The 27,092-nt window shown below is 38.8% G+C and overlaps 2 protein-coding genes across 2 annotated transcripts; both read right to left on the bottom strand.

Moving 5' to 3' along the window:
- Positions 1 to 7,795: 7,795 nt before the first annotated feature.
- LOC113098669 (sodium/myo-inositol cotransporter-like) lies at positions 7,796 to 9,885 on the bottom strand. Its single transcript, XM_026263729.1, has one exon. The coding sequence runs from the start codon at positions 9,861 to 9,863 to the stop codon at positions 7,815 to 7,817; it is 2,049 nt and encodes a 682-aa protein (XP_026119514.1). The 5' UTR covers positions 9,864 to 9,885; the 3' UTR covers positions 7,796 to 7,814.
- A 9,555-nt stretch (positions 9,886 to 19,440) lies between these two features.
- Positions 19,441 to 26,836, bottom strand: LOC113106363 (uncharacterized). The gene is made up of 8 exons (XM_026268257.1): positions 26,818 to 26,836; positions 25,135 to 25,271; positions 24,135 to 24,271; positions 21,250 to 21,343; positions 20,827 to 21,165; positions 20,356 to 20,539; positions 20,144 to 20,271; positions 19,441 to 19,996 (listed from the first exon to the last, which is right to left on the bottom strand). The coding sequence occupies exons 1-8, from the start codon at positions 26,834 to 26,836 to the stop codon at positions 19,679 to 19,681; spliced, it is 1,356 nt and encodes a 451-aa protein (XP_026124042.1). The 3' UTR covers positions 19,441 to 19,678.
- Positions 26,837 to 27,092: the final 256 nt, after the last annotated feature.

The following is a 27,092-nucleotide window of genomic DNA, read 5'->3' as shown; positions in this document are numbered from 1 at the left end:
TGCCTAAAACCCCTGCCTCCCTTAAAACTTAATCAATATTCTACTCTGTGTCCTAATTAAAGCCGCCATATTGCCAACAACTTATCGTTTTGAGATCTCGCGTGGTTCTGTGTGATTTGAACAACTTCAAGTTACGCCTCCTACTTCAAGTTACGCCCACTTCAAGTTCAGCCCCCGTCTTGCAGTCTGCAGACGTACACGCTTGAACTGCCCAGCTATTTCATTTCAGCACCGCATTTCACACACACGCGTGAGCGTGCACAAATGAGGATTAGAGCCTGTAGCCGGTGAAATCTTCATCCACAAACAGACGTACATCGTCTGCAGATATAAGGTATTTCATTGCACTTTGACAAGTAATCTGAATGGGCTTATATATGTGCAATATATTAAACAAGCCCACACTAACTGAGTTTAAAGCCACAGTTATGTTAGAATGCATCTCATTCTTGTTTCTGAGAAAGTGCATCGGGCTCTGTATGACTGATGCAGCAGTTCAACTTTACTCCAAAAATATTAACTTACCTGTTCTGAATACTTCATATTTAACATGTTCGTTTATGTCCAATATTAGTGTTAAACTGGTGGACTTTAAAGGTCCCGTTCTTCGTGATCCCATGTTTCAAACTTTAGTTAGTGTGTAATGTTGTTGTATATAAATAATATCTGTAAAATTCTAAAGCTCAAATTTCAATGCCAAGCGAGATATTTTATTTAACAGAATTCGCCTACATTGAACGACCAGTTTGGACTACATCCCTCTACTTCCTGCAGTAATGATGTCATTAAAACTGTTTTTTGACTAACCTGTTTTTTGAAATACCCAAAAAGGGGCGTGGTCTTCTTGCCCTCACACGGAGAAGAGGAAGAGTTGTGTTTGTGTTTGTCGCCATGTTGTCGAAACGCTGTTACGCTGTTAATCACCTTTGTTTGGCCTTCCCCTGTACTTAGAGATCAATGGTTACAATTTATGTTTAACTCAGTTCCCGAAAATTATAATCCACATGTAAAACTATGTGCAGCACATTTTGCTGAGGACAGCTTCCTCAATCTCAATCAGTTTAATGCCGGATTCGCACAAAGATTATTCTTGGAAGATGGAACAGTTCCCTCTTTGTCTGGAGAAGGCGTTGTGATCACAACCGGTAAATGTATTTTATTATTTAAGTTGGTGCGTTTAACAGTTTCTGTAACTTATTACACAAAGGGCAACGCTGTTTAGCTTTGTTAACTAGATGGTAGGGTTTTGCAAAATAATCGAATGCGATGTTCATGCGCATCTCATCAGTAAAGGCGTTCTGTGATTAGAAGTACATCTCCAGCACTTGCATTCAGATCAGGATTGCCAGGTTTTCAAAACAAATCCTGCCCATTTGCTTCTCAAAACTACTCCAAAACTAGCCCAATCGTGTTTCCAGGATGGCAGCGTGCGCTAAGCTGCTGTTGAATCACAACACAGGAACTACTGGTATAATCAGAACTCGTTAAGTATTTCTGAAGGAGGGATTTCATAGAACAAGGAAGTCATCAGCCCGTTTTTATGACAGTGAAAACAGTGGTATACAGATGAGTGAATTGTGTGAAAAATACTGTTTTTTTTACACGCGAAACATGAACACGTTATATTGCACACTGTAAACACAATCAAAGCCTCAAAACAAAGCCTTTGCAGAACATTTAGACTGATAACTTCCGTGCACAGAAGCAGCAAATTTGTCACAGTACGAGCGATATGACAGTTGCGTCCGACTATATATGAACTAGCTGTTTTAAATACAGTATATTTATATTTAACGTTAGTTTATCAGTATGTTTGAAAGCATATATTTTTTTCGATTATTGGTGATTCCATACCATAGGCTCTCTCTTGTGCACCTGCATGTTTTAAAACACCAAATAGTTATGCTATGACAAGAACAAAAGTCTCTCTCTTGCTCCACCCATGCCAGATAATATCGTGTATCGTCGATCTGAACTGATTTGAAAAATGACCATATCGCCCAACACTGCTGCATTTTTTGTTTTTGTTTTTAATGACCCACCCCAACCCGCCCCGCAAATAAAGTGACAATTTCTTTACCTGATCCACCCCGACGGACTCCGCGGGTCATGAGACGAGCTGCGCATCACTAAAGCACACAGTGTTGCCTTGCGCTTGCGCTAGTGACAGAAACGAAGCTAGCTGCCCTGCTCAAGTTACGTCGTTGGGGTGACATATAAAAGGTGTAACAAAACCCGGTGAGCAGACAACACACAAGAAAACCTGATGATGAAACCAAAAAGGAGAGAGACAAGCCTATATAAATAAAGATTGACTTTCCTCTGTTAAGATGTGTGATACTGAGAGTTTATGCATGTCTAGAACAGGACTTTGCAATAATAATGTTGCACTTCTTTACCAAACTGTACACTATTCCCAACTGAACCTTGCTAAATTATTGCTTTAGTTCTGCTTCTATCAATATTATTTTTTTATTTTTTATAAATCCTTTCTTCACAGAAGCACACTTTGCAAAGTGGTGCAAGGAGAGCTGCCTGATTAAGACAGGCAGAGATTAATAAAGACTTCTCATCAGACATTGCACCATTTATTACCACAATGGCAATAAATGCAGTCGTCTCATACTGTGTGTTGATTCTGCTCTTGGAAAAGTCCCATCTCCTTTCACTATCCATTGCCCCTCCTCCACTACTGCTATCTTTCGATGACTACAGGCTTGAGCCCACCAGCTGCAGGTTTGCCAGTTGCAATTAAGGAGTATTGAAGAACAAAAAACACTAATTGCTGGCCTTGTGGGTTTGTCATCCACCCAGATACCCCTGGTTAGAGTCATCACCTGATCGTGATCTGTTTGACCTAATCGAGAGACTAGAAAATAAAATGAAATACCCAAATGCAAAAAGCTATGTTGATTGCAGCTATTTAAAATTGCACCATGCCACTAAAATCACAGCACAGCTACTCAGGCAGGTCCAAGGCCAGCTTTTGAGTGGTGTGACTTTGTTGTTTTTGCAAAGGATGACATGGTGATTCAGAGAATATATAGAGACAATTAAGTAGACAGAATCATTAGAGAGAAACAAGATTACTTATTTTTTTTATTTTTTATTTTTTTGTATCACATGTGTAATTGTACATTGCAACATTGCACATTAGTCATATCAGTTGTTTTTGAATAATCAAACTATGAAAAATAAATAATTGGGTAAATGACAAATTTAACAAATTGATTTGATAAATTATATTACAAAGTTTTGACTTGTTACATTCTCATTGAAGGTGGCAGAGCAGTTTTTTTTTTATACACATAGATCCATTATAAAGGTTGATTAAACAGTAAATATACTTTCAAGGATGTTAATATCCACTATTGGAGAGCTAATGTACTGCAGATTTCAGCTCCAACCCCAATCAAACACCTAATCTAGGTTTTCACAGTTGCTTAAAAAAATAAAGGCAGGTGTGTTTTATAAGGGTAGGAGCTGAAGTTTGCAGGAAGATACCTTCAGTTTAAGCAAGCTGTATGTAAAGGTGACAAGATGAAAAGGTAATATTAGTGGGTGTGTGAGCTGATGTTAAGATAAAAAGTTGTTCCTGTTCAGTCTGTTAATACATATCATATTCTTGATATTAAGATGTTTCCGCAAGTCCTTAAAACAGATTGTTCCTCATCCCAGTAAAATGCTGCGGCCGCTCGGACGCAACAATATTCAAATCAATCCCGGTGGCCTGCAACTTCAGGTTGCTCTCAATCTGGGACATTTACATGCGCAATAAAGGCCTACTCTCGAAATATTATTATTTTAATTTCTACTATTTAAATCCTATAAACATTTAGACTTTATTCTTGTAGTATTACAACTTTTTTCAACCCGAGCATCAGAATGGGGAAAAAAGGGGATTTAAGTGACTTTGAACGTGGAATGGTGGTTGGTGCCAGATGAGCTGGTCTGAGTATTTAAAAAAAACTGTTGATCTACTGTGATTTTCACGCACAATCATCTCTGGGATTTACAGAGAATGGTCCAAAAAAGAGAAAATTTCCAGTGAGCGGCAGCTGTGTGGACGAAAATGCCTTGTTGATGTCAGAGGTCAGAGGAAAATGGGCAGACTGTTAGAGATATTAGAGGGGGACAGTAACTCAAATAACCAAACTTATAGCCAAGGTATGCAGAATACCATCTCTGAATTCACAAGACGTTGAACCCTGAAGCAGATGGGCTACAGCAGCAGAAGACCACACCAGGAGCTGCTCCTGTCAGCTAAGAACAGGACACAGAGGCTACAATTCACACAGGCTCACCAAAATTGGACAATAGAAGATTGGAAAAATGTTGCCTGGCTCTCATGAGTCTCAATTTCTGCTGCGACATACAGATGGTAGGGTCAGAATTTGGTGTAAAGAACATGAAAGCATGTATCCATCCTGCTTTGTCTCAGCGGTTTAGGCTTGTGCTGGTGGTGTAATGGTGTGGGGGATATTTTCTTGGCACACTTTCGGGGATGTCAACGATTAATCAATGATCAATTAATTGTCAACAAGAGATGCAATCAATTAAAGCTATCGATGGTCGGTTAACCTATTTAATGTTGGGCTGCATGCACGTGCGAGCTGGTGTGAGTGATGGTGACCATATATAAATTCATTGTCATTCATTCATAATGTACAAATTAGACTTTTAATGTGATTTAAACTTTAAAAGTAAATTAAAAAAGAAACAACACAAATTTATTTAATATGGAAAGCAATAGAAATGTAGTAACTAAGTAATTTCACCAGATAATTATTTCATATCGTGCATATGGGAAAAATAAAAAATCAGACATTTTCCGGAACAGAATCCAGCAAGATCAAATGAAGTACTGGTCATAATGCTCAGATAAAAATGTTTGATGTGAGCAACAGCGCTTTTTTTGTGTTTTGCACATCCTGTCATGCAGTGACTGCGCTGCTACAATAGACGCATTTTGCAGCATTGAGGTTAACGATTAATTGATCGTTAATTTAAACGATGATCGATCATGGAAATGATCTAAAATTGACATCCCTAGTTTAAATGCCACAGCCTACCTAAGTATTGTTGCTGACCATGTCCATCCCTTTATGACTACAGTGTACCCATTTTCTGATGGCTCCTTACAGCAGGATAATGCACCGTCACAAAGCTGAGTTCACAAAGTTCATTTTACTCAAATGGCCTCCACATTCACCAGATCTCAATCCAATAGAGCAGCTTTTGGATGTGGTGGAATGGGAGATAAACATCACGGATATGCAGCCGACAAATCTGCAGCAATTGTGTATTGCTATCATGTCAATAATATGGACCAAAATCTCTGAGGAATGTTTCCAACACCTTGTTGAATATATGCCACAAAGAATTAAGGCAGTTCTGAAGGCAAAAGGGGGTCCAACCCGGTACTAGCATGGTGTACCTAATAAAGTGGCCAGTAAGTGTGTGTCGCATGCCTTATTCTGTGTAAGAAGCCACATCTTCTCACAGAAGGATTTACTTCAAACACCCGACTGACGTTATAAAGTGAGTTTGGAGTAAAATCATGTATTAATAAATGTGATATTTTCACATGCTTTCAGATGGAGCAGCATTTACTACACAGAGCCTTAGTTCACTGACAAGCTACGCAAACAGCTTTCATAATCGCAGAATGATTTCTTCAATTTCATAATTGTGCTATTAAATCGTCTGTGATTATGAATGCGATTCTGCGTAGCCTTTTCAGTAAACTATGGCTCTGTGTAGTAAATGCTGTTCAATCTGAAAGCACGTGCTGGAGATTTAATCACAGAACTGGCTTTACTGACTAGATACGCATGACCATCACATTCCATTAATCATGCATCGCAACACCATCATCAAATCAGCAGGACAGTAGTGGACATATGTAAAAATAATGCTTTGTCATTGCCTGGCTCAGCGGCTACATCAAATAAACAACAGTGACTTACTAGTGGCTTGCTTTTGATAGTAGATCAATGTTTCTGCTTTTTATTCATCTCAGCTACATGCCATTGTCCATTTTAAGGATTTCCTGGCATTTCATAAGTTATTACACTTCTGTAAGGCTGTTTTGTATTTTCTGTGCGAGAGCGCTCTCCGCTTTGAGTATGAATGATACATAAACTGTGCGTCATTGTAGTGTTGAGCGCTCTGTAATGTTCACACCGCCTCATTTTGCATACAAATAAAATGTCAGGTTATGCATAGACTATCTGGTCTCTTTACAAGCAAATCTAGATTTATTAACGTCAACATGAATACACTTGCCTGAAACAAGTGCGGGAGACATATTTAACATTTTATTAAAAGTCCGGGGGACACATCCCCCTCATATCCTACGCCTGTGGGCACACACACACTACTACTCACAAAACTAACGTATATTAATCATTATATGGCAAACAAGAATAAATTGACAATACAACTTATTTTTAAATATCACGTATTGTGATAATTTCAACAATTCACTCATTAGGCTACCTTGTGAGTCAACTGACTGGATGGGCCCAGGCTCACTCGTAGCTACTTGACAGACGCATACAAACCACAAATCTAAATAGGTTAGGTTCCAAAGAAAGAAAACCACAAAAGCCTACAAATATATCCACCTTCTTACTGCTAAAAAGTAACCAGCTTTGAAGAACACAAGCCAAGGAAATACAAAAGCGCAAGAGACTTGAATTGCCAAAATTATTATTTTTCAGTTACTATGCTAACATAGATGGGTGTATGAGTATACATTTTCAGGTAAGAGAATTAAATATTTGAACTTTTTATTATTTGGACAAGAGTTATAATTAGCCCACATAATTCCAGTGACCTCAGTGAAAAACACATTTTAGTCAACAAACCTAACAAAGTCCTATGGTTTTTTAATGAGGTCAGTGGTAGGTTGACATGTTTTCAGAGGCGAGACTGAATTAAACATGCTGTCTGTTCACAGACTGTTGAATTTAACCAGCATTACTCCAATGGAGTTACAAATGCACAATAAGACAAAAATATAAGCAAATAAGTAAAACTTTTTCTAGGTTCAGTACATTCAGTGCAATCAACAGCATTTGTTAAAATGTTGTTTTACAAAAAAAAAACAAAAAAAAACTCTTCCCTTGTTTTAAAAACAAAGCTAGAACAAAAGCTAAAATCACGGTTACACTTATAATGGAAGTTAATGTGGCAAATGTTTTAGGAAATTTAGGCAGATAAATGACAAATCCTCTGTAAAGCTGTTGAAATCATCCTTTTTTTTTCTTTTTCTTTTTTTTTACCAAAAATGGTTACCAAGATTTAATTATTATTATTATTATTATTTTAGCATGCAGGCCCCATTCACATCCATAGTTCTGTTAAATGGTCCAACCAAGATGTTTCAAGAAAAATAGGGACTTAATGGTAAGAAAAAAAGAAAAAGTGGAAATTAAATGTTGTGGTAATCAACATTATGCCAAAAATACTGTTGATCAATGATGAACACTAAGTTTACAAAAACTGAAGATGTTTCTTATCTTTAAATATTTCCTGTTGTAATGCCACATGCAATGACATCAGTTCTTTGATTGCTCTTTCAGAGCACTCATTTCATAATGTGAATGTTTGAAATGCAATTGTACAGTACTGGTAGCGCACTGGCAACCAGCACTAAAGAATATAACTAATACAGTATACTTGACAGTACAATGTGAGTTGTACATTATGCAACACTACAGTTACACCTTAATAAATTACACCTTATATGTATAATGTATAAGAATATCAATATAACATGTTTGCTGTGTAAACTTAGATGAGGAATATTACAAAGAGAAGTACACAAACAAAAATATTCCAAGTGTGCACACTAACAAGAGACCAAGGTTGAGGATAATTTTGGTTTTTGGAGGTTCGTTGAGCATTTCAGTAACATTACTGTTGTCATCTCCAAAAGGTGAATCTAGTGCCTCTTCCTCAGAATTTGTATTACAACCACAAAACCACTCAAAACATTTCACACACTGTCTCTTATCTCCACCTACATGATCAATGCCCTGGTGTTTGTGGGTATGTTGAGACTCCAAGTGGCCATTTGAAGGTATTTCAGACCCAGTTTGAATAACCTGAGATGATTGTTTAATTTCCACTTCATCCACTGACTTCTCTTTTTTTGTTTTTACAGACAGCTGATGAATTTTGCCGTTCTCGGGTTGATTCCTGTCGCGTAGTCCCCAAAAAGTAGCCGTAGCAATCTGTTCCTTGCTTGGTGGATCTGTGCAAAGACTGACGACTACTGTCACAAGCCCTGAAACCCAAAACAATACAGCCGCCACATACATGAAATGTACATCCTTGATGAAAGCAGGGCGGACATCAGTTGTGTCACAGTCCGGCTCTCTATAAACAAAAGCAAGAATGAGTCTTACGGCTCCTAGGAAGAAGCCCACGATGCCACCCCAGAATGCACCAGTCTCATTGCAACGTTTCCAGAGAATGCCAAGCAGGAACAGTGCAGCAATGGGTGGCGTAAGGTAATCAGACACCTCCTGAATGTAGAGGAACATCTGACCACCTTGCATCTCAACGATGAATGGCACCCAAGCTATGCTAATGGCCACTATGAGGATCACAAACATGCGTCCCACCACCATGAGTTCTCTGGAGGAAGCCTGGTAACGTATCATCTTATAGATATCAAGGGTGAAGATAGTACTGGCACTGTTAAAGATTGAGTCTAGGTCGCTCATGAGCGCGGCGAGCATCACCGCCATCATCAACCCTCGTAGACCAACAGGCATGATGTTCATGACGAGGCGAGGATAGGCGATGTTAGTGCAACCAGCTTTGCTGTTACAGACTTCCATGCAGTGCTCCGGACCAATGCAAGCGAGTTGATCAGCAAAGAGCACACGTGAAATCATTCCTGGAATCACAATGATAAACATTGGTAAAACTTTTAGGAAGCCGGCCATCAGGGTTGACCCTTTGGCGTGGGCAATATTTCGGGCTGCCAGGACTCTCTGGACTATGACCTGATCTGCGCACCAGTACCAGATCGAGGCTGGAGTCTGGCCCAGAAGAAAAGCAGGCCACGGCAGGTCTTTGTCCAATGGACCTCTTAAGATCTTGAATGAATCTTGCTTAGGATGCACATGGCAGGAATTTGAGTATGTGATGTTTTTCTCTAGCTCAATGGCAGTGATATTGGGAAAGGCATTCATGTACTTGGTGCGCAAACTCTCAAGACCTCCCACCTTGACTAAACTAATAGCCATCAGGCACAGTGCTCCCGATATCATGAGGAACGCCTGCAGAGTGTCTGTGTAAATGACCGCCGCCAGGCCGCCTGTGACTGTGAGAAGGGCGGTGATAGTGATGAGCAGGATTATAGATATGTACAGGTTCCAGCCCAGAGATTCCTGGATAAAGAGTGCTCCGGAATAAAGATCCACTGAGAGCTTGGTAAAAATGTAGAGGAGCAGTGTTAGGAATGCGAAGAAAACCTTTAGCCGCTTACCACCGAATCTTTTGGAGAGGTACTCTGGCATGGTGTACACACCTGAGTGGATGTAAACAGGTATGAAGACCCAGCCCAGGAGCTGCAGCAGTAGAATCGCATTGAACTCCCATGCACCTACAGCGAAACCGCTTGCTGCACCTGAGCCAGCAAGGCCGATGAAGTGCTCACTGCCGATGTTACTAACGAACAACGATGCACCGATCATCATCCAGTTCATTGAACGACCAGCCAGGAAGTATCCACTCACAGTACCTCGATTCGCCTTCCACATTGCAAAAAAGCCAAAGCACAGGACAAGAACGAAGTACATGGCAACAACAACGATATCTGCTGCTTCCATTGTTGATGCCATTTTTTAGGTGTTGATAGAACAGGACACATATAGCAATGGATTCTGAAAGAGAGAAAATAAATAGCTTTGATAAAGACATTAACATCACATCAGTTCATTGCAATCTCACATCGTTCCATTAATCAATGAAACTGTCTACACTGTACAATGAATATCTTATTTACACAGTATCTACACATTGTTTTAATGAAAGGATTCGCAAGCTTGCAGAACTCACAAACAAAAAAAATTACAAAAAACCCTCTGAAAAAGTGACACTCCCCAAAACATAAATACACACTGAATTGTTTGCCAAATATGTTTTGCCAATATCCTGATTCCCTAGGGCCCTAAGCAGCCGCTTACCTCACTTATTAGTTAAGTCCACCCATGCAGACCAGGAAAGAAAAGTACAACTCCTATTTTGGTCAGATGTCTGCAGAGAGTATTACAATTTATAAAACGCTGTCCTTTTTAATTTGTCACTGTACTGTACTTGCATTTCTTCTTTTCAGGTTTTGTGAACTGATATTAACAACAGCTAAAATATGAATTATAGTGTAAAACATTTTTAATTACAAAAACGTTCTTGGGTTTTAGGAAGAAATAAATATATATATATATTTTAAATTAAACATATTAAATATAAATATCATATTAAATATAAACCCAAAATGTAAAAAGTTCTGTCATTATTTAGGCTACTCACTGGTTCAGAACCTGTATTTTTTCAGTCCATGGAACACAAAATATGTTTTTAAGGAAATATGCATAAAAATTATTCAAAACACCTTTTTTTAAGAGCAATGGGTAAATAATGCCATAATTGTCAGTTTAAGTTAAATAACCTAATAACCGTTTGTTTATGGTTGTGCTGTGATTAAAGACACCTGTTTCTCCAGTTAAAACAACTTGAGGAGAACTCACTTCATACTTAATAACTGACTACATGGAATATTTGTATTTTAATACATTGTCACACAACCATTATTTAATTTAACTGCTATAGGCCTATATATAATAATTAACAACAGCAATACAAAATAAATGGTGTCAGGTAAGCCATCTAAACAGTCACAGTTAAAACTAAAACCGTAATGTTTATAAAAGTTAATATCTAAGTTAGTTGTCCACTATTGCCATCACTCAGATATACCATCGTTATTCAAAAGCACACATTAACGTCAAACTTATATCAGCACTAATTAACACCCTGCACAATAATAATATTAATACAAATATCAAATCACATGTAAAACTAGCTGAGTGAGATTATTTTACAACTTTAAGACAACAGCTCGCGCACAGGTAAGATGAACAGTCTTACAGAGATCTTGGCGTTTTCTAAACGGTTAAAACTAATCACTTACCTAAGTCTTTGAAAAGCAGGGAGGCAATGCACTTGAGCCGGCTTATGAAGAGACCGCTAACTCTTCCATTTGCACCCCCCGCGCGCGTCCATGACGTAATCGAACCCGCGCACATTTCCGTTCCGCCCACCCGCGGCTTTTCCCGCAAGCGATGTGATTGTGAATTCACACTATTGGTAGTTCCTTGGTACCAGGGTCGTCCCACAGCTTTTAATATCATGTAAATTAGTCCCCTGCACTTTTTAGGACAAGTATGCATAGAGGTTTTCAAGAGCTGGTGTGAATAAATATATATTTAAACTCAAAGAGACAGGATAGTCTGCACATGACCTGCTGTTATTTTTTAATTCCGACCCAGAATAAGGCGAGATGAACACGAACAATGAGTACTAAACACTCATGGAGTGTATGTTATATTCATACTCGAAGCTGGAAGGCACTCTCCCGCAGAAAGTCTTACAGTAAGAGGACATTTTGGGTTAAACATTTAGGCTATTTAAAAATTAACCCTTAGTCCATATCTGACCCAAAACAACCCAGCATTTTCAGAGTGCTATATCATGGTAGGCTATATAGCTACCATGCCAAACAGCGATGCAAATACCACATTGATTTTAACGACTTACAATAAATATAAATGTGGCCTACTATATAGAACGTTTCCATAATGATTAATGCTTACAGCTTGCCCCTGCACTTTAATTCTGAAACAATTGTGGCTGAGAATGGACAAACTCAACTATAGAGTAAGCTTCTTACGCTATTTGAACAAGATTCCATATCAGTTTATTTTGACTTACAGCAGGGAGGGTATTTTAAAGGGTATTTTAGTAAATAGCTTAGACTGTCGTCAGAATCAACAGCATCTACCACAACCAACAGTTTTACTGAAGATCTATCTCAGTCAGCATGATGATGTGTCAAGATAACCACTAGAGATAAACTAATCTAACCTACGTGTGATTACACCACCAAAATAAGAAAATAACACAGGATGAAACTTTTACCTTGAGAAAAAAAAAAAAAAAAACTTTTTTTATTATGCTTCCTTTATTTTTGTATTCGTCTTGCCCTTGCGATGTTTTAATGTTGCACTCACATTAATTTTGTATCACAATTATTACAGCCTATCATAATATATTATTATATCGTAATATATTTGGTCATATTTCTTAATAGGAAGTGGCAGAGGATGTAGCCCCCAAACCTTTGCACTGTACAGCACAGACAGCAAGAATAAAATACTTGCTTATTTTGAAGATGGACACAATGCATGCGTTTGAAATATTTTGAGTAAAAGCATCATGTACTGACACACAGCCATCTAGATTTAGCATATGCATCACAACAACAACAAAAAAGAGCTTCATAGCACAAATTCATCCTTATTTTCCAGACTTTTTTTGTTGTTATGCATATCCAAATCTTGATGTCTGTGTGTGACAACATGATGTGTTTTCTAAAAATAGGTACATTCTTTTTTTTCTACAATGTTTCTATCCATTTAAGTAAATACATAGTTGCAACAAAACATTAATATCTTATTTTGCTATGGTTTAGTTACCGTTAAAAGCAAGATGTCACCACTTGATCTCAACTCTCTCTGCCACAATAAGAGTGTTTTATAACACACAGTTACAACAGCTAGCAACAAGCTAACACAGAAGTATGAGGACCAAGATCCCAACTAAAACAAACACTGTCCAACACAAAGGTGACTTCAAATTAATCAAATATCAACATTAAAATTAATTAATTCTCAATAAGAGCTTCTCTAGATGTCTGACAGAAATAAAGTCCTGAGATCTTCAGAGATTTAATGTCTTTTATTCGTAGATTTTTACCACATGCTCAATCAAAAGTTATTTCATTATTTCATAAAGACTGTTTGATTTTCTTGATTATTTTTAGGACAAACACAGTGTCTGGAAATTACCTTGAAATAACATGAGTCTAAATCTAACGCATCCTTATAGTGTTGATTTGGTCCAGAAACAGTATAAATTATGCCTAAATGAACCTTAAATGATGTTGAAAATATTTCCACTGACCACGTTTGAACTAGTTTTTAACCTTGTAAGGATGTTCTGTGAACGTCTATAATGGACGTATAGAACACGTAAAAAAATACGTCATAAAAACTTTCATTCTGGCTCCTCAGTGGACGTCTTTTCATCGTCTGCAAAGACATATCCCCATTGGGTAGCTGCAGACAGAACCTGGTAGGCTATTTAGCCTATGCTCTTGAGCGGGTTATTTATGATGAAATGATAGATATTGTGTGCCACATATTTGCGTACCGTTGAAGAGTGTGCGCCATGAGCACAATAAAACGGCTGAGAGGAAAGTTTGTTTCACTGACATGGATACACCGGGATAGACAACGTCGGTCCTGCATTGCCTTTGTCCTGCAGAGTTTAGCTCCAACTTTGAAAAAAAAAAAAAAAAACTCACCTGCCTGTAGCCCTACAGGATGAATTTTACACTCCCGCTCCCGCAAGATTCTGTCCCGTGCCCACCTGCTCCCGCAGAAATATATCTTATCTGGTCTCGCTCTGCCCGCGACATTAGTGTTTTGTCCCGCTCCCGCCTGCAAAAAAATTATATAAAATTATATTGTTCACTTTATAGACATAGCTGTTGTGATTAGTAATTAATTGGTTATTCTTCATTAGTTGGCCATAGTTCCAAAGTACACAGTAAAATCAGCAGTCAATTTAACACTTACAAGTGTTAATTTTAACACTACTAAAGATCATATATGGTCCCAATCTGTCCAGAGTTAAAAGTACACTGTTTGTAGTGTTGAATTTACAGTGTTAAAATGGCACCTTATTGTGCTGAAAAATAACACTGAGAGTGTAGATTGTTACACTTACTATTGTTATTAAAGTTTTACACTGGGGTCATTTAACACCTTACAATTTTACACTGGGGTCATTTAACACCTTAAAATTTTACACTACGCGTCATTTAACACCTTTTGATGTTGTTGTTATTCCTATGGATTAGTCAAGTGTTATCAAGAAAGTATTCCTTTTAGTGCAAAATTTATTTTTACTTTGTTCTATGGTGTCAATGTACATTATCAAATCTAAAATCAAGAGTCTTCAGACAGATATAACAACTAATTTTTATTTAAAAACTGGGCAAAGTGGCTACTTTAAAACAACATTCAACAGTTGGGTCAATTTCATGAGGGGTTGCACAGAAATACAAAATGGATAAAACAAACTCATTAACTTCACAGAGACATGAACAAGTGACAGCTAAATTTGAATAAGATTACAGTAGGGTACAACAAAACAAAAGAAATTATCAGACCCATAGGACATCTGCACATCAAAAGGTTTGTAATAAGTGAGTTCACTGACAGTAAACACTTTCAGAGATGCGCTGGGTCTGTGATCAATTCTGTAGGCAAAAAGATGTTCATCAAAACAAACAGTTTTGAGCTGCGATGTAACCAGTAACACGCATTCATTTCTGACAATAATATCCCTGATTTTATAAAACACTGGCAAATCAAGGTCTACCTGACCACAAATAACTAAGGTAGAACGATATTCAGTTCCATTATACTTCACCCATTTCACTGAGAGAACATTTGTTTCTGTAGGAATGTTCAACTTAGATGCAATCTGAACACTTTCATTCAAGTCACTGACACAGACATTCTTTCCTGGTCCAAGTACAATTCTGTCATGGTTAAAGGCTTCCCAGTTATATGCCATGAAATTCTGATGTTTTTTGGCAAGCATCTTAGTTATGTTCTTGAAACATTTTGGTTGAGTCTTGAAGAAATTGTGTTTGGACTCATATCGCATTGACCACATGTGAACAATAGGCCCAATATTTCGTATACACCGAGGGTAGTGACACATTAAATGATGTTTAGGCAGCAGATTCTTTCCTGGGAATAAGCACTTGAACAGCCTGTGGTGCTCAGTAATTAAGTGTTTCAAATAAACAGTAAGTCCTTCAGTTAAAATGGGAGAAAATACAATGTTCACTATTTGTAGTAAAAGTAGTAGTAATTGCCAGTATTTATCGTCTTGGCACAATGTCACCAAATATCAGCGGCACATTTCGAAGTAGACACCAACACTGTATTGCATTTATGCCCAAATCATTGCTCTCGTCATCCAGTTTTACAGAAGGAGGCTGATTTCTCCTCTCCATGTACTCATAATTAAATGAATTTAATCTGCCATCCAACTCTTTCGCTGTCAAAAAATTTGTCATGATTCTGCCCTCGTGTCCTTGATTCTTCCTAGTCTTGAGGCAGGATCATGACAGACCCATGTTTTGTGTACAAGCGCATGGCCTTGTCTTTGGGCCATGTGCTTGTGTTGTCTCGTTCCCTTGCCCCGCCCCCCTTGTTATCCTAGTCGTGTCGTGATTGTCCTATCTGTAACACCTGTCGTGTCTTGATTAGTTCCCCTATTTAGATCTCCTAGTGTGCTCTGTCTTGCGTCGGTTCATTGTGATTTGTGTACCTCATATGTGTTCATCATTCGTGATTGTACCTTGTCCTTGAAACTCCTCGAAGTCTTTTGTCCTGTATACCGTGAGTGTTTATTTGTAGTCAGTGTTCTCTAGTTTTGAGTCTTTGTTTATCTTGCCTTATCGGTCCTGTTTAGTTATTTTGTATCTGCCCTAGTCCTTGTTTTCCCCCTCGTGGGTTTTTATTTTCCCCTTTTTGTAAATAAACCTGTTTGTGTTGTAAATCCTGTCTGCACCTGAGTTCCTCCTTACCAATACCTGACAGAATGAACCGACCAGAATGGAACTCAGCAGACAGGAGGCAATGCTGGATGGCATCAGCCAGCCAGCGAGATCGTTTTGAGGGCTCTCGCCTTGTGGTGTTCCGGGGGACCAGGGGAGGTCGTTCCGGAGCGAGCGGGCGAGAGGAGGAGCCCCAGAGGTCCCCACCTACCCAGCTGCCGGCGATCCCGGAGGGTCGTGTCCTGGCCGTGGCAACCCTGGGGGATCAGGCAAGCCCCTCCCAGAGTCCTGAGGTGCCCTCCACAGCCAGCAGTCTCCCCATGAAACGAGGGAGACGGTTTTCATGGGAGTCAACTTCTGAGTCTTCGGCGTCCGAGACTGCCCTGCCCGAGACCAAACTCCCCCAACCCGCCTCTGACCCAGCTGTGGCCTCTGCACCGCGCCCAAGGAGGAAGAGGAGGAAGAGGGGGCCTGCCGGTCCTGTGACCCTGTCTCCTCCCGTGCCAGCAGCGGAGAGCGCTGGCGTGCCCGTGCCAGCAGCGGTGGGCGTGCCCGTGCCAGCAGCGGAGAGCGCTGGCGTGCCCGACCCAGCAGCGGTGAGCGTGCCCGTGCCAGCAGCGGTGAGCGCTGGCGTGCCCGTGCCAGCAGCGGTGAGCGCTGGCGTGCCCGTGCCAGCAGCGGAGAGAGCTGGCGTGCCCGTGCCAGCAGCGGTGAGCGCTGGCGTGCCCGAGCCAGCAGCGGTGAGCGTGTCCGAGCCAGCAGCGGAGAGCGCTGGCGTGCCCGAGCCAGCAGCGGTGAGCACTGGCGTGCCCGAGCCGGCAAAGAAGAGGGCAGTATGCAAGTCGGCAGTCGTGAGAGCGCAGGAGAGTGCCGCGGCTGACTCTGCAGCAAAGACTTTAGTTCAGTGTATCTCATCTCGTAAGGAGATGCCAATTGTCTTAGCGGCTAAAGCCTTTTCTGATTATTTGTCTAGTCTTGTCCGTATCCTAGAAGTCCCCGTCAGTCCTGTCTTGTCCTCAGACCCTGTCCCCAGAAATCCCGAGTGTCCTGATGTTGTCTCCCCGTGTCCCGTAGATGTCGTCTCCCCGTGTCCCGTGAGTGTTGCCCCGTGTCCTGCTGATGAAGTCATGTATCCTGTTGATGTGGCCCCGTGTCCCGTAGATGTCCCGAGTCCTGTTGTCCCCCCGTGTCCAGAGGATGTTGCCCCGTGTCCCGTAGATGTCCCGTGTCCAGTAGATGTTGTCGTCCCGTGTCCAGTAGATGTTGTCGTCCCGTGTCCAGTAGATGTTGTCCCCCCGTGTCCAGCTGTCGTCTCCCCGCGTCCCGTAAGTCTTGCCCCGCGTCCCGTAAGTGTTGCCCCGCGTCCCTTGTCTGCTCCTATCATGTCCTCTGTCAGTTGTCCCGAGACCCCTCCCCGCCCCTCACCACCCAGACCTGCCCGTACCCCCCGTCGTCAGCCTTCGTCCTGTCCTCCTAAAACTCCTGCCCCACCCACTCACCCTGGTCTGTCCCCCATGAACTTTGTGGTCCCGCCTCCTCCCCTTCCCTGTTTGTTTTTTTTGATTTGTCACCCTAACCCTGCCGTCGTGTATTCATGTCTGCCTTTGTTATTATTTGTCATGTCTTGCTGGTTTGTGTCTGTGTCCCAGTCTGTCATGTCAGTCATGTCCCGTGTTTGATGTTCCCTTGAGGAGCGTCTGGAAGCCGCTCCTTAAGGGAGGGGTTCTGTCATGATTCTGCCCTCGTGTCCTTGATTCTTCCTAGTCTTGAGGCAGGATCATGACAGACCCATGTTTTGTGTACAAGCGCATGGCCTTGTCTTTGGGCCATGTGCTTGTGTTGTCTCGTTCCCTTGCCCCGCCCCCCTTGTTATCCTAGTCGTGTCGTGATTGTCCTATCTGTAACACCTGTCGTGTCTTGATTAGTTCCCCTATTTAGATCTCCTAGTGTGCTCTGTCTTGCGTCGGTTCATTGTGATTTGTGTACCTCATATGTGTTCATCATTCGTGATTGTACCTTGTCCTTGAAACTCCTCGAAGTCTTTTGTCCTGTATACCGTGAGTGTTTATTTGTAGTCAGTGTTCTCTAGTTTTGAGTCTTTGTTTATCTTGCCTTATCGGTCCTGTTTAGTTATTTTGTATCTGCCCTAGTCCTTGTTTTCCCCCTCGTGGGTTTTTATTTTCCCCTTTTTGTAAATAAACCTGTTTGTGTTGTAAATCCTGTCTGCACCTGAGTTCCTCCTTACCAATACCTGACAAAATTAGCTTGAACATACTTTAAAACAAGTTTTAATTCAAACTGAGCAACTCCCTCTAAAATATCATGCATTATGTCTACAGAAAAGTTGTCTGATATATTAAAGTACTGCAGAGTGTTTAACAAACATGTACGTTTCACACCACAAACATGACGTAGTGTTGGGTCTGATTGTAGAGCTTCACAGTGTCGTAAGTGTGTTTCTTTGGTGCGGAAAGTTACATTTGGCTCATCTTCACAGAACACAGTTTGATAATCTTCCCTTTCAGTGAGACAAAACCTACAGTTATTCCGAGCTCTAAAAGATTCAACAAATCCAAAAAGGCCATGTAAACCAAGATTATCTCCCGTTACTTGGACAATGCTTCCACGCACAAAACCAGCAGGTCCTTGTATACCCTTGTTTTCAAGGACTTTTATTTCATTGACAATAGGTTCCAATATTGCATCAAATCCATATGTTTTGATGTCTTGGGCATGGAAAAGTGCACATAAATGTATGTTTGTTAGAGATGAATTAAATTGTGGTGGGAAATTTCTCAAAGTAAAATATATACCGCCTAATTTGTGAATTCCCTTTTTTGAGCCCAAAGGATTGGCAGTTTCGAATACATCATAATACAATTGAATCTGAAGTGCATTTTTTTCAGTCGAAAACAGGGGATGACTTTTTATGTACAGTCCATCTTCAATATCAGAGTAAATACCGTTTTTATTAGGTAAACCTGACTTGAACCTGCATGTGGTGTTTGGGTGCTTTAAAATGTTCTGTAATGTTTGGAGTATTGGAACATAGGCAAACTTGTCAGTCACTGCAACTTGCTCATAAGTTCCAGTAGTCCTGTTTTTTCTGTTGTCAAATCTGACCCCAATTACTTTCTCCACAGGCTGGACAATTCCCCATTTTTTGGTAAAATATGATTTTCGTTTAGATATGGAATTAAGCATGGTGAAAGGGTTTTCAATTTCATGAAATGACTGCTCAATTGAACTTTTAATGTCCGTGTTTTCTGAAAATAAGCATTTTATAGCGGTCTCTTTTACTTGATCCTGGATGTCTTGAACTACTTCCTCCATAGACATAACAAAAGTATCAACAGTAGTCTGACTAACACCTGCAGCTTGCAATTGTGCTATTGCTGATGCACACAAATCGGTAGTGTTTTTGCTGGGAACTGGCAAAGAACTGTCCTTTGAACATGTAGCCACATCAGTATTACCTGGTAGCCCAACTGCATTATGAACAACAGCATCATCCTCTACACATAACAAAACTTCACCTGCTTCATGAACTCTTTTTAAGTGTTTGCGAAAACCTGAAAAAGTTGCAAATTCTAAACAGCAACCTGCTTCACCACATTTTAGTCGAAGTGATTTGCCAGGCAAGAGCCCATGAATTAACTTTAGATGTCGAACAAGAACATTTGTGTTTTTCAGACAACAAAAACAAACAAAACAAATCATTTTTCCCAGCAATCAAATCTAACGCAGGAATCTAGCTCTGAGTTCAGCAACTCTTGGGCACTCTTTGACTTTGCCAATGTCAATCTGAAAAACTGTTGTTTGTACAAAGGTGTACATGTTGTGCAGGACTTTGCTGTAAGATGCACCAAACACAAAGTGCGCTTTGAAAAGTTCATCAAAGGCACTGAGACCACTCACTGATTTGCACGGTATGTCTTTCTTGTCGAGAATGATGTAGTATACATGAATGCTGTTCTTCTTTGGACCCATGGCAAGCAGGTATGGCTGTGTGCTTTCTTCAATTGAGTCCAGGTGCTCTTGTATGTTAGTACCGGCCTAAAGATAAAAAAATAAATAATAATAATAATAATTAAATCAGCTCTCCAATTGACTCTCTCTACATTAATTTTTCACAATACAATTAGCCCAACAGACACTGATTTTCGGCAGACTACAGGAAATGACAGTAAAGATCAAATTTACCTTTTTGAAGATGACGAGGTGTTTTTCTGCTTGAGATGCGGACATCTTTCCAGGTCTCTTTCTGCCTTGTGGTGAAGGTGGGATCAAATGAAGTAAAAGAAGAATAGAAGCAATGTCACTGTTCCATCCTGAAAAAATCAAATAAATGACATCAGAAAAAAAAATACATGGAGAAGTCTAAACAATCTTATACTGAACTCTGACAGTCTAACCTGCATCCCCCATTTCATTCTCCTTCACAGTCATTTCGGCACAGTCAATCAAGTCCTGAAGAGCTTGGGAGGAGTTAAGACTTTTGCTTTGCTGAATAACTTTGTGCATGAATGTAATTGGCCACCTTTCTAAAAGCTTAGAAGTCGTCTTTTCACCAAAGAGCAAAACAAAATCCTGTTCAATCTGCAAAAACATCATAAACATTCATTAATACAAACACAATAAAAATGTTTCAAACAACTTTACAGCTCAAATAACGTGTTTTAACACAAGAATTCATAAAGCTCAAAAATGTGTGACTATGCACATACATTGTAGTTTTATATTTCTTTGTAAATGGTAATGAACTAAATTCCACAAATGTTGTCAATTGAGCTGAACTTGCATTATATCTATAATATTTGTTTTACCCCAACCCATTGACCGGGTTAAAGAAATTCTCTTATCACCACATAGACATGTTCTCTCACCAGGCCTTGAACATCCAAGAAGCGTGGAAATTCCGTCAACACATCAGTGCTTCTGTTCGGGTCTTGAATCATCTTGCGACGGTACTGAAATGTCTCCTTCATTTTGATCTTGATGGTGTCCACTTCTGAGGTGTGTTTCATTAGAGAAACTGCTTCTCTACACTGTTCTTCAGTGAGGATAACATCTGTGCTGGATGCAGCCTCTCTTTCCGAAGTTGGGCCACCACTGAAAGACTGTGAGGAACGTCTACAGTTCTCTGATGATGCACTGTTCCTCTGAATGTTCTTTATTTTCCAAGTCAAGTAACCTTGTCCACTTTGAGGGTCATAATAATGTTCCTTTAAAAACAAACACATCTTAATAAATACAAAGGTGACCAACTACCCCATAACTAGATTTTAACAAAAATTATTTGCACTTACATATCCATTCTTTGTGTAGGGATCACGAAGATATGGAAACAGGGCAACGATTCCTTGGGCATACATTTCCCTAATATTTCTGGGTGGAGATGTGCTGTCAAAATAAAACAATGACATTTAAGTATGTCTATTAATTAGTTACCCTAGTATTCTGCTGTGGTATTGAGAATTGAGAAATCTTTAAATAAATCAGTCATATAAAGTTTTGGTCAACTGGCCCACTCATAATCGTGTTAAATAATATTGAGATTACACTATTGGCCAAAATAATTGTGATGATTTTTGCCATAATCAAGCCGCCCTAGTTAATGTTCAGTTTCTTACACAGACTGATTTTTTTAACTTCATAAGACCTCAGTGTATCATCATGAGCCATGGGTATTAATTTAGTGTAACCTGATATGATTTTTTTGACTCTCAAAGGAATGCTAAGCATTGACTTGCATTATCTAAACCTCCAAGGACCACAGTATCTGCTAAAAATATTCTTTATTGTTTTTCTATAAAAAAAAAAAAAAAAACACCTACATCTTGGCATGAATATAAGGATGTAGGGCTGTTTTTTTTTTTTTTTTTTTACTTATCAAATTTAAAAAATCTGCATTTGAATTTTAGGTGTGCGTCAGGCAGCATTATCAGTGGCGCACGCGATGCGACGACGAAGTGTCATTGCATTTTAATGCTTTTGTTAGCCTATCCAGTTGAACCCACTAGATGCGGTGCTGCTACGTTGTTCATTCAAAATATTGCGGAAAAAGAGAACAATCGATGCTGGGAAGATGTTGTGTATGTCAAAACTGAAGCCGTTCACACAAAACATTTATCGCATTTTCTAGAGGGACATATATCAATGTTGCACTCGCCTCTCACACAAGATAGCCGCATGTAAAGCTATGTCAAATATATGCAAGTTCAACTTTTAAAAAACATGTCTCAAGACTATATAGCAGTTTTCCCCACCCCACTGCATATCAAGTTTTTACATGAAGAAAGTATTCTTTTTGATTGGTTTTTGGTCCTTTGTATTAAACTATACATACATGCATGATGCTGTTTTGTTTCTAATTGTTTAAGCAAGTTTATTCATTATATATGGTTTATAAACATTATTTTAAACATTATGCAATTTTTTCAAAGATAGTCCTTTTATTTTATTATGCTTTGAAGAAATGATATGCATAATATTTTGCTCGATGCGCCCTCTTGTGGCCTCAGGAGAGAAGCCAAAAGCTTTTTTTCCCATAACTGAAATTATGCCTTTTAAATTCTAATATAATTAGAATATTGATAATATTTAAGTAAAATTTTTTAATTTAGTTTTTCAGCCATTTTGACAGCTCAATAAGGATGAGTAAATTCACTTTCATTTGGTGTAAACTTTCACTTTAATTGATCAAATGTAGTAATTTGAATTATTGATTATTGTTTTATTGCTCTAAATGTGACTTGGATTACTCAAGGGTTAGCTCACCCAAAAATTAAAATTCTATCATTAATTACTCACCTTCATGCCATTCCAAACCCGTAAGACCATTGTTCATCTTCGAAACACAAAGTAAGATATTTTTTATGAATTCCAAGAGCTTTCTGACCCTGCATAGACAGCAAGGGTCCTACCACAGTCAAGGCCCAGAAATGTAGTAAAGATATTGTTAAAATGGTCCATGTAACATCAGTGGTTTAACCGTAATTTTATGAAGCTATGAAATACTTTTTGAGCACAAAGAAAACAAAAATAATGACTTTATTTATGCTTTAACAATGTCCTTACTAGGTTTCAGTGTCTGGGAAAATTTAAGTTGCATTGCTCTCTATGCAGGGTCAGAAAGCTCTCGGATTTAAATCAAAAATATCTTAATTTGTGTTCCGAAGATGAACAAAGGTCTTACGGGTTTTGAACGACATGAGGGTGAATAACTAATGACCGAATTTTAATTTTTGGGTGAAATAACCCTTTAAGAAGCTGACAGATCAGGGCCCGTATTCACAAAACATTTAATCTTACCACTAAGAGTTCACCTAAACTGCAGTAAAAGTTTTTAGCTAATAGTTTTCTCTTAAAACCTATTAGGACAAACTTTTAATTAGGAATACAGAGAAGTCTTAAGCTCAGAGTAAGGTTGACCTTGTTGCTGTGGATGATGTCAGCATGCTTACTAACTATGCACACAGTGATTGGCTGATAGTCTCTGTCAGAGAACGCAATATGATGCCATATTCAAATAAAGATTTAAAAATAAAAATGTTAATTGCCACATTCAAATAAAGATTTTAAAATGCAAGTGTCATATGTTCAGCTAACGGCCTCTTAAACAATTAGTGAATATGCATATAAACAGCCTTTTAATAAACAGAGTAGAATAATCATGGCTGATAGTAATACATGCAAATGTAAAAGAAAACCAAACTGGACACAAGCACAGCTGTTACTTCTTGCCCAGCAGGTTAATGAAAACAAGGATATAATCAAAGAAAAAATTGGATTGGGATAACCTCCAAAACCAAAGGCGATACCTTTTTAAAAGCTCATTATCTTCAAATGTTTCTAAAATGTTTACGTTCTGAGGCAGACTGCCGCCAAAAGCCATATTAGGATAGTTTGTGGCTTGGTCTTAGTGACTTAGGAGTCCTCTTCACTGCTCCTAAGATTTCACAGATTTAGGAGCTAGTTTTAGTGATAAAATGCTTTGTGAAATACTCTTAGAGCAAAAATTTAGGAGTCCTAAATTTAGGACTGACACACCCATTCTTTTTAAGATTTTCTCCTAAATTGGTGAGTTATGAGCTACATTAAGCCTTAAGATGTTTTGTGAATATGGGCCCAGATCTTCTAAAATTGTCATTTGTGTTCTGTGGGAGAATCTTTTGGGACGGCATCAGATTACCTGTGTTTTTCAGTCATATCTGCAGTAAGAATCTTGATCATCTTTCTCCTGGTGCTGTCAGTCAAGCTTTTGGTTTTGTTGTATTCCCTGATGATTGCGTCTCCACCAGGTTTAGTCTGCAGGATTTTTTGGACCAACTGCAAAGTGTTACGTAATACAATCATTGACAAACCATATCCCTCTCAAGAACCATTCTGAAATAATCCATGTGACTCCAGTGGTTCAACCTTAATTTTATGAGGTGACAGGAATGTATTTTGTGTGCAAAAACAAACAAATGACTTTATTAAATTTCTTCACTCCTAAATCAATCCGTAAACAGTGTGCTTCCAGGATGGGGTTCTTCTGTGCTTCAGGTTCTGTCCTGCTTTAGGTTCTTTTAAATAGATGTTAGTTTACCATTTCAACGTGGACTTTTTACAGATTGATGAAGAAATTGTTGAATGAAGCCATTTTTTTAGCTCAAAAAAATAAAAATAAAAATCACATTCCCATAACCATAAATTTAAGGTTGAACCACTGGAGACACATTAATTATTTCAAGGATGTTTTTACTATATTTCTAGGCCTTGAACATTGCAGCTGCATCAGTTGTCAATAGAGGGAAAGATTTCCTTACTAATATATAAATTTGTGTTCCAAAACTGAATGAGAGTCTTACGTGTTAGGAACAACACGGGGGTGAGTAATTTATGACAGAATTTTCATTTTTGGGTGAACTAACCCTTTAATACCCTGCAAGTGATGTGTTCTTTAAAGCAGCAAAACATTCACCATGAAATCAAAAGCAGTCACAAAAGACATATAATTGACAAGATTTAAACAGCAATGTGTCTTGGCTTACTAGTTGTGACTATCATCCAAGTCATGTTGATGCCAGGTGTGAAAAGGGCCAGAGATTGTGTAGTCAGTAGTCACACTGTTAAATTTCTTGTTTTTCATAGTCAGGTTTAAAATTTGTACTGTAGAATAATATACAATGCAAAAATCACAGACTCACAATTCTGGCTTCGTCTTCAACCCTCTGTTGCTTTCTTGAAGGACTTCCATCACTTAGAAGACTGGTGTCATCAGATTCATAGTTTGCATTCTGCAATGAGCTTTCTTCACTTGTCACAGAAGGGACCTGGGCCAAATCTATTGAAAAATAATTGTAATCAAATGACTGTTAAAATAAAGCTCTTTCTGATTCTGAAAACAACCACAAAACCTTGTGCAAAATTTAGGTGATAGCCCTGCTGTCTTGCCGCCGTTATGACAAAATTACATACACAATATTAAGTGCGAAGGACATGCAGAGGACAAAGGGCATTATACAATTCACACGTTAGTATTGGAAGACTGAAAAGTGTTTTTATATAAGCTCTATTTTAAGTTTTTATTTAAATTATTTGATGACATAAGGCAACCCGCCTGCATGGTTATGACAATTTTTTATTCTGTTTAACAAGTCCTCACCTCAATACATCGGCTGCATTTTTTTAATGGTGGAATTAGGAGCCGTTTCTCAATATGCATTCTTGTCTGTACTTGCATTCTTGTGGACTTGTGAAATGTCATCAGTTGTTGCCCAAGTACTGTTCTAATTCAAAGTTCACATCTAGCCAAGTACAGTTCAAATCCCCGGATGTGTTATTGTTCTTGGGATGTTTCCCCTTTTATCAAGGATGCATCAAAATGTGACTTGTGTGAACTTGAGGGAGCAGGTGACCCACAATGCATTTTGCAACAACCAGTGAGCGTTAATGGCAGAGGACAAAACCAGCATGATTTTCAAAATATTACTATTATTGTTTCATGAAATGTACATTTAAGGGTTTTTCAGGCGGGAACGTAGGCTAGTTGTTTAAAACTCAAATCTGCAGTTTATTTATAAAGATGGTGCATATTTGAAAAATTTTCTTCGCCTATTTCGGAGACGTGAGCTCCAGGTGATCACCGGGCACTCAGTGCTCATATATACCGCCGAGTGCAGTCTCACCTCAGCTTGTCCTTCTGACATTTGCCACTAGCTTGGATGTGTCTGTAGTAGTTAAACATGAAATATCATTTGTTTTAGGTGTATCTAACAGACAATCTTCATAAATCTATTATTTGTTCCTGGTCATATCGTTTTGGCGGACCACAAATTTTAGTTTATATTAACTTTTATATTACAGCGCTGATGTAGCATACATTTGCCTGAATTGTTTGCTTTTGTCTTTATTTCCTATTATATAAGCCTCTTATATTTCATACTTATACTTTTATACATATTTAATGGCTATTATTTTTTCATTAAAACTGACATAACCAAAAGAGGCAGCGTAGTCATACATTAATACATATACAGTAAAGATAATCAGAGTGTATATATATATATATATATATATATATATATATATATATGCAAATATTGCCTGAACCCCATATTAACGTTTTTTGTATTTGTGTGTGTATTTTATATTTTATATGTGGTTGTGTTTTATATTTCATTTTGTTATAAGTATACATACAGTGAGTGAAGATAATCTAAATATATCTGCCTTACCTGAACTACATTTTTGTGGCTATTATTGTTTAAATGAAAACGAAGAAGCAGTGGTGTTTGATATCATATTTCATCTTATTGTAAATACAGTAAGGATAACCGGAGTAGCTAAGGCGAGCTGAGTGACGTTAAGTACGCAGCTGTTCCTTTTACAGGCCTTGCGTCCTCCCATTCTTAGGAGTTTGCACTCCCGTTTCGATCTTGCCAAGTCCGAACTTTGCGTTCTTGGTATTGAGAAACGGCCAGGGTGTGACTCGATAAATGCGTAAACCGTCGCATTAACGCGTTTTCAGCAAAAGGAGTTTCACACTTATTGGTTTAGCAATAAAAACGGGTTTAAACGTAACTTGTCGTTTGATATTCGCCAATTTAGGGAAGTCTCAGAAATTACACACAACATTTCTAACTTAAATAGCATTTGAAGATAA

The sequence above is a fragment of the Carassius auratus genome, chromosome 1, assembly GCF_003368295.1.
Source record: "Carassius auratus strain Wakin chromosome 1, ASM336829v1, whole genome shotgun sequence".
In the NCBI taxonomy this organism is placed as follows: Eukaryota; Metazoa; Chordata; class Actinopteri; order Cypriniformes; family Cyprinidae; genus Carassius; species Carassius auratus.
This window is presented reverse-complemented; position numbering and strand designations above follow the sequence as displayed.

What these genes read in the sequence shown, in the direction of transcription:
- LOC113098669 (XM_026263729.1), bottom strand. Translation starts at nt 9,863, where the DNA reads ATGGCATCAACAATGGAAGCAGCAGATATCGTTGTTGTTGCCATGTAC.
- LOC113106363 (XM_026268257.1), bottom strand. An exon ending in TTGAAGACGAAGCCAGAATT is followed by an intron (nt 24,272 to 25,134) that starts GTGAGTCTGTGA and finishes AACACTTTGCAG; the next exon opens with TTGGTCCAAAAAATCCTGCA. An exon ending in ACCTCGTCATCTTCAAAAAG is followed by an intron (nt 19,997 to 20,143) that starts GTAAATTTGATC and finishes TTTTATCTTTAG; the next exon opens with GCCGGTACTAACATACAAGA.